Source organism: Protobothrops mucrosquamatus, unplaced genomic scaffold, assembly GCF_001527695.2.
Source record: "Protobothrops mucrosquamatus isolate PMUCROS unplaced genomic scaffold, P.Mucros_1.0 scaffold_156, whole genome shotgun sequence".
NCBI lineage: Eukaryota > Metazoa > Chordata > Lepidosauria > Squamata > Viperidae > Protobothrops > Protobothrops mucrosquamatus.
Genome location: NW_015386232.1, coordinates 37,243 through 45,180, shown reverse-complemented (window position 1 = coordinate 45,180; position 7,938 = coordinate 37,243). Strand labels below are relative to the sequence as shown.

Sequence of the window (7,938 nt, the reverse complement as noted above, 5' to 3'; positions counted from 1 at the left end):
AGTGTTTCCTCAGTTTAAATTTTGCAGGGAAAGCTCTAGTCTTTTGGCAGCAGCCTGTGCACTTCAGAAGCATTAGATCTGATGCTGCACCACCGTCACATGTTGGCTGCTTGGTCAACTAATAAACTCTCAAGTAAAGAATCTGACACTCTAAAGCTACTCTGAAATTTCCATTTAGGAGTTGATGGGGCACAAAATACAAATGTGTCCCAATGGTGACAAGCAGCTCTTATTTACTGAACAGGGAGAAAGGATTTAAAGGGCATCCAAGTATAAAAATGACTAACAAATATCATTCAACAAAAATATACTCTGACAGAACTATCCTTATTTATTATAAAGTTACATTATGAGAAACAATTTTCAAAGTATATGGTACATGCCAAAATGTACAGTACTATACATAAAAGTGCATTGTCACAACAGCTTAACAATACATTTTCTTCTTCTTTTCTTCCAGGACTGTGCAATTGTTATTTCCTTTTTCCCCCTTCACAATGGAAATAATGTGGGAACACGGCAGAACAAAAGCAACAGAACATGGAAATGAAAATGCAATAGTACAAGAAGTTAAGCCAAAGCAGCTTCTCTAAAAATGTAAAGGCACTTCCACATGTACATACTTACAGATGTACATTGACACAATTAGGTAACAGTCAACAAGCAGGAAGCTACCAGCACTGCAATCTATCTAACTTGACAGTCAAGGACAATACTGACTTGATTAGTACAGAGGCTTTTAGCTTCACTATGCCTGTAATTGTATCCATGTTTCCTTTTATATATCCACTCACTATACTTGAAGTAGCTACAACATACCATCAAACTACATACATTTTAACTCAAGTGAATGCTCTAACTAGAAACATTCACTAAACTCACTGTTCCTAATATTTTTCTCCACTAAACAATTTCTAATATAAGCAGTATGGAAGCCAGTACAGTTATATTCAGACATACAGCTTATGCACTTTCAAGATACAGGCCCTTTCCTTGGTTACGCCATAACAACAATCACTAGGCTAGAATGCACTTAAAAGAAAGCTGACATTTTCAAGTTTGTCCCACAGATCTCAGATTTGGTCTAGTTAAGCAAACAATTCTCAACTTTACACGGGTCACTGTCATGTTACACAAATTTTATATTAGCTGAAGCCTCAATACTGAGTGTGTAGTTTCTAGGGTAGAGACATGTCATAGTTCATTTTGGTGACCCCACTGATAAATATGAAAGTTTTATTGTTTCAGTCCATTGAGGGCCAAAAATATAATTCAGCATACCATAGCTGAATATGCCTAAGTGAATTCTTTGTCTCATATTAATGAATATCATTAATTTCTAAAAATAATTGCTAAATAGCTATTAATTATGTCATCTGGGGCACACAAAAATTGGTCCCTCCCAAAATAGGCCTGCAAGCTTTACAAAATATAACGCTTAACAGTTTTACTTTAAATCAGAAATAAGTACTGAGCAGCTGATTTTCAATACATTAGGAATGAGCAACTTTTGTGAACTTCTTAGCTAAACATAATTTCATGAGTTTTAGCATTTATGATCACTTAACAAAATGAGTCAACTTCACTTAGTAGCAGGGAACAATGCGTTTCAAATGTTATGCAATAACAAGTGTTTTCACGTGTTAGCTAGTCTTCTACATTTTGGAATTTCATATAATGTAAGAGAAAAATGTTCAAATGGAAGAACTACAAGTTTCTATTGGGACAAGAGCTATGTGAAAATAAGTATTTGGTTTCAATTTTATATGTGTCAGTGGATATAAACTAACTCTTCCCCTATCCCATATTTCCCTAGACCGTGTTTTTAATTTTTTGTTATTTTTAATTAATGACAAACAATAAAATCTCCTTTAGAGTGCAAAGGTAAGCTATAAAACATTCAGAGAAAGGACATGGCTTGGTGTCAGTTTGTGCAAGAGTTGTCGAGACAGGTCACATATAACAGAAAAGTTCCTAATGATGTAGCACTATGCAAGTTCAAAGAGTTCACTCACACATGAAAAAGATGCATAATTAGAAAAAAATAGTTCTGACACATTTTATTCAGATTGTGGAACAGTAGAAAACCATGTTTTGCCTTGTGAATAAACTCTTGCCTTAATTGAAGGAGCTATTCCAGTTGAAAAAGAGATAATTCAATTTAAATAAACTAACAAAAAAATCCACAATTTATCTGTATGTACTGTGTTTCATAATCTTGAAGATGCAGCAGCTTTTAACTATTAACAATGTACTCATTTAGTTTGCAGCTGTCCTGGAATGTTTTTCTACAGATTATTAATTAAAACTTGTCCAGACAAGTGGCTCTTAGGAATGTAAACAGTTTTTGAGCTGAATTGGTAAGAAAGAGTTATATGAAAGATTCAATAGCTAATGTCTAGTTTTATTGCACTGCAATAGGCCTGAATGGAGGCATTAGAAACAACCCACTGAATGGCTTTCTTCAATACAGAGTCCTTCAACACAATTCTCAGTATTCCTGGTCAGCCTGGTGAAGGTGTCCACTGGATATCAACCAGAGGAAGACCACAATTGTTATTCTGACCACAGACTTTCACTGGTTTAAAAAACTGCTGTTTCCTAGAAGCAATTTAATTCCTCATATCCTGTCAGTGAGCTGCACTAGGACTGTCACACGCATACTGAATAGCTACTACACAAGGCAATGTCAAGGTGAGTCTCCTTTCTGCATTGACTTTGACAGGCTGCTTAGTAATTGTTAAGACATAGCCTCAGACCTTCTGAAAAATGAACTGGAACCAGGCAGCACTAAAAACAAGCCCTATTTCTTAACATATTCATTTCAAATACCATAATTCTTGTGAAATCTTAAACTACAGTCTCGTATACATTGTTAAATTAGTGTGATGCTGACAGTGACTGTGGTGTTTTCAACAGAAAAGGTGCAGTGTGGAGATTTCAAGTAAATGTGTGTATTCCTGCTGCTTTAAAATGGCATACACAACACATGTAATTTACTGCCTTTCTGTGATACACTGGATCATAAACTAACCAAATAGGCTGGGTTTGTGCAATATGCTAAACTACACCCCCCAACCCAATCTAATCAAGCTCAGCATGCTGTAAAAACGTACTCACTGAGTCTTTAACTGTATTAAGCATATATTGCAAATGTAGACATCAAATGCTCCAGTTTAAAAATTGAACCCAACTTCTATTAAATACCCATGCTAAAGTAGATTGCTTGAGACTTTAACATTTAAAAAATGAATCTCTCCTTTCCTAAATATATAATAATATACTGGAATTCAAACAACTATCACGGATACATTCTTTTGGTAGTTCACTCCGCATTTGGTTTCTTGGGTTCTACATTGTGCAAGACTTGTCAGCTGGGCCTTGGGAAGAAGAAGAGGGGCCTATGCTTGGGTTTGTTTTTGGAAGAACTACTGGCTTTGGTCTCAGTGCAGGTGGTTTCAGCTGCACGCCCATTCTTGGTGTCACCATTGGCTTGAAGGTACTCATAGTATCACTGGAAGAACTAGTGCTACGGCGAATCTGAGGCTCAGCATTTCTTAAAATGATATTGTGAAGAGGACTCAAAGATTCTGTTGAGGTGGTGTTGGTGGGAGAATTCTTCATTTGTTCTAAGGTATCAAGGACAACATCTGGAGCATGTTTTGCAGAACTCTGGCGTTCCAGTTCCCGAAGTTCATTTAAAGCCGTATTCATTGTTTCTTCAATATCCTATTAAAAGGGAAAAGCAAATATGACAATTACTACAGAAATAGGAAATTCAAGCTTTGTAAATACTCTTTACTTTTATATGAAGCAACAGAAATACATGTAAATCCTTGATTTGCATTTGCATAAATGTGTGTGTACCTTGAATTATCCATACAGATCATATACAAAATACAATAATTTACTTTGTCTTATGTATGCATACACATCAGCATTCAATTCAAGTGATAATGATTCTGAAAGGAAAGAGAACTGAAAGAAGAAGAAAGGTCACCCCAAGCAGACAGTTAAAAAGCTTAACTGGGAAAGAGAACAGATAAATGTTCATGGAAGACAAAGGAAGAAGGATATATTTATTTCATTTTATTTAAAATTGGCTTTGTGAATTAAACTGAAAACAGGTTTAGCACTGTTTACTCACAGCAAGGTACCACCAGGTGATTCCTGACTGGGTGAAATACAATACTGATGCTTTGATCAAAGTACCGTATTTTCCGGCGTATAAGACGACTTTCTAAACCCTGAAAATCTTCTCAAAAGTCAGGGGTCGTCTTATACGCCCAGTCGTCTTATACGCCGGAAAATACGGGTATTCAGGCAGGCTTCCAGAGTTCAGCTGGCAGGATGCAGGTAACCCCTCCCCCTGTCCTGCCGCCTCCCACCGCACCGCGCCGCTCCGCGTCCCGCGCCTCCGTGTCTCAAGCCTCTGTGGCACAGAACTGCTGGCGTTATGCTTGGGCGGAAGACTTTTTCTTTTATAGATGGGGCGGGTGGGCCTGACATTCGCACACAGGCAGGACCCCGCCCGCCGAGCCACCGCTTCCCCATTGCCCTCCACGCCAGCCGTCTCCATCTCCAGACTTCCCAGCTGATGGGCGCAGGTCCGGGGGTCGCCAGCTGACGGGCGCAGTTCAGCGCTGCAGCGGCCTCCCCTTCACCCTCCGCACCGGCCAAAGCGTTGCCTGATGTTCCAGCTGACGGGCGCAGGTCCGGGGGTCGCCAGCTGACGGGCGCAGGAGGTAGGTGCCGCCGCGGCCTCCCAGCCGCTTGCTTCTTCGGCTGGAGCAGTTGCAAGGGCTTGCAAGCAGTAAAGCAGGTCTGGAGGCGGAGCCGGCTGGCGTGGAGGGCGATGGGGAAGCGGTGGCTCGGCGGGCAGGGTCCTGCCTGCGTGCGAATGTCAGGCCCACCCGCCCCATCTGTAAAAGAAAAAGTCTTCCGCCCAAGCATAACCTTTAAGGATTTTAAGGATCTTTGAGAGGGAGAGAGAAATAGAGGGAGAGAAAGAGGGAAAGAGAAATAGAGAGAGGGAGAGAGAGAAAGAGGAGAGGGAAAAAGGGAGAGAGAAAGAGGGAGACAGGGAGAGAGAGAGAAAGGAGGGAGAGGGAGAGAGAAAGGGAGACAGGGAGAGAGAAAAAGAAAGGGAGACAGGGAGAGAAAGGGAGAGAGAAAGGGAGGGAGAAAGAGAGAGAGGGAAAGAGAAAGGGAGAGAGAAAGAAAGAGAGGGAGAGAGAGAGAGAAAGAAGGAGAGAGATTAAATTAGTAACATGGCTGTTCAGTGAATCTGGTTTCCCCACTAACTTTGCTTGTCACAAGGTTGCAAAAGATGATCACATGACCCTGGAACAATGTGACCATCATAAATAAGAATCGGTTGCCAAACATCCAAATGTAAATTACATGACCCTGGGGATGCTGCAGTGGTCATAAGTGTGAAAAATGGTCATAAGTCACTTTTTCCAGTGCCGTTGTAACTTTGAACAGTCACCAAGCAAACTGTTGTAAGTTGAGGACTACCTGTACTTTATCACTTTTTTCCATTTTTTTTTGTCATCAAGATTTTGACACCTTGCTGGGTGACTGGTGGTACTCAAATGTTGCCATATTCTAAAAGTGGTACAATCGGTGAAAAGGTTGAAAAGCCCTGGCTTAGAAAACAAACAGCATGGCAGCTCCCATGGGTTTATTGTCTTATCCTTCCTTTCAGCTTTAGAATGAATTAGGAAAAGTTTAATCCACTTGCACTGTTTTATGTTTANAGTGACAGTTTTCCTGCTAAGTACCTGCATGTCATAAGCATTTGAATTAAAATTACCATATTGAAATCAAATCTGATGTTTTTTAATTTTTATTTGGTGTGCGTTGGAACAGGGGTAGTCTTATATGGTGAGTATAGCCCAAACTCTATATTTTAACTGGAAAAGTTGGGGGTCGTCTTATACGCCCAGTCGTCTTATATGCCGGAATATACGGTAAAAGTCTGAGGACCTTTATCTCAGCTTTATCTTTAGTGTTATATTTGGGAAGGATGAGATAGAGACAGCTATTTATTTAATTCGATTTTAAAACAAACTATTTATTTATTATCGTGGTTTTTAGTATCGCCTGTTCACCGCCCTGAGTCCCACAAGGGAGATAGGGCGGTATATAAATTTAATAAATAGAAATAGAAATAGAATAGCTTTTCAAATTTAAAAGATTGACATTATAAAAGCATTTTCAAACTATGGTTGTAGAGATATAACTTATGTAAGAAGGCATGAATATGCATGCATGTGCATAAACTAAAGTCAACATTGGAGAACAATTGGAGCTAACACAATTGTACAATGATTTTCTGCAAAGCATTATATGTGCAATTTCGACCGTACTTGCTGTAACAGCAAAATATTGAGAACACAATATTAAAAGCTAAATTTTGTACCAAAAAAGTTTTCTTACAGACATTTATGGAATACTTGAATAAAATTTAGGCACTAATGACATATTTTTATATAATAAAAATGGCAATCAATGAATGGCAATTAAAAGATCTTAGCAAATAGTCTGTTTTTAACAATATTTGATCAAATTCTGTTTGTTCTTTATAAAATCCCGTTGTCTTTGCATCTTTTCCATATCTCATTTGGATTTGCAAATATGGCCACCATGCTAAGTCAATACCTTGTTGTTGTAAATCTTGTCTGTCTTTCCATTTTCCTTCATTGTCCAAAATATCTTTATAAGTAACGACTTTGTCATAGTTAATTAAATTTGGGTAAGCAGAAGCTTCCATTGTTGAAAGCCATTCAGGTAGTTTAATATAAATTTTCTGATTTATTCTTTTCCATTCTAGAAGAAGTACATTCCTTATAAAATGGTTTTGAAAGTATCTATGTGTTTTATTTTTCACGTACCATAGGAAGGCATACCAACCAATTTGTAGGTCATGCCCCTCTAGGTACAATAGTCTTTTATTTCTCAGCGTTATCCATTCTTTAAGCCATGGTAATATAGCCTCCAGTCCAGGAGTCCAAATCCTCCACTATCTTTAGCTTCTTGTAGCATTTTCACTTTAATTCGTGCTTTCTTCCCTTGCCAAATAAATCTCAAAATTGTTGCATTTAAGTCATCAAAAAAGACCTTTCCCAATTTTACAGGAATCGTTTGAAATAGGAAGAGTACTTTTGGTAAAATATTCATTTTCACTGTGGCTATTCTTCACAACAATGACAACTGAAGATTTTTCCACTTTTCCAAGTCCAATTTTATTTGTTTCAACAATCTTTCATAGTTGTCTTCTTTTAATGTTATACATCTTGCTGTTAAATAGATTCCTAAATACTTAACTTTTTTTTTCACATATAATTTTTTTATTAATTTTAAAATACCCCCCATACAAATACAAATATAAGCATACATTAACATAACAACTTCAGTAACAGCTCGGCAGCCCCCCTCTCCGCGTCCGCCCTCTTTTCTCCTCTCCTTCAACCTCCCTACACATCCCACCTCCTTCCCTCTCCTCCTCCTTCGGACATGGTTTTGGGGGCGCTAGCCGAGCGTCAGCTTGGCAGCACCCCCTCCCCGCATCCACCCTCTTTCTTACTACCTACCTACTTCCCTCCTATCTCTCCTCTCCTCTCTCCTCCTCCCACCCTTCGGACACAGTTTGGAGGTGCTAGCCGAGCATTCAAAATTCTCTATTATTCCATACATCAATACTCTTAATTTAATACACATTTCTATTTCTCACCATACATCAAAACTCCTAATTATTTTGTTTCTATTTCTACCCTCCCTCCCAGCCCCACCCCTAATCCCCCCCCAGACTTCCCAGAACTGATTACAGGGTTATATAAACATCATCCCCAATCTAAATATAACTACCCACATATAAAACAATCAAATATAAACATACTTTAACTCAAATAAAAACAATCAAATATAAACATA

At 38.6% G+C, this 7,938-nt stretch overlaps 1 protein-coding gene across 1 annotated transcript in view; it reads right to left on the bottom strand.

Moving 5' to 3' along the window:
• Nucleotides 1-3,274: 3,274 nt before the first annotated feature.
• Nucleotides 3,275-7,938, bottom strand: part of SRGAP1 (SLIT-ROBO Rho GTPase activating protein 1) — a 34,640-nt gene continuing 29,976 nt past the window's right edge. The window contains exon 6 of the mRNA XM_015820744.1: nucleotides 3,275-3,729. Within this exon, the coding sequence (XP_015676230.1) occupies nucleotides 3,352-3,729 (378 nt within the window). The 3' untranslated portion in view covers nucleotides 3,275-3,351. The remainder of the gene's footprint in view (nucleotides 3,730-7,938) is intronic.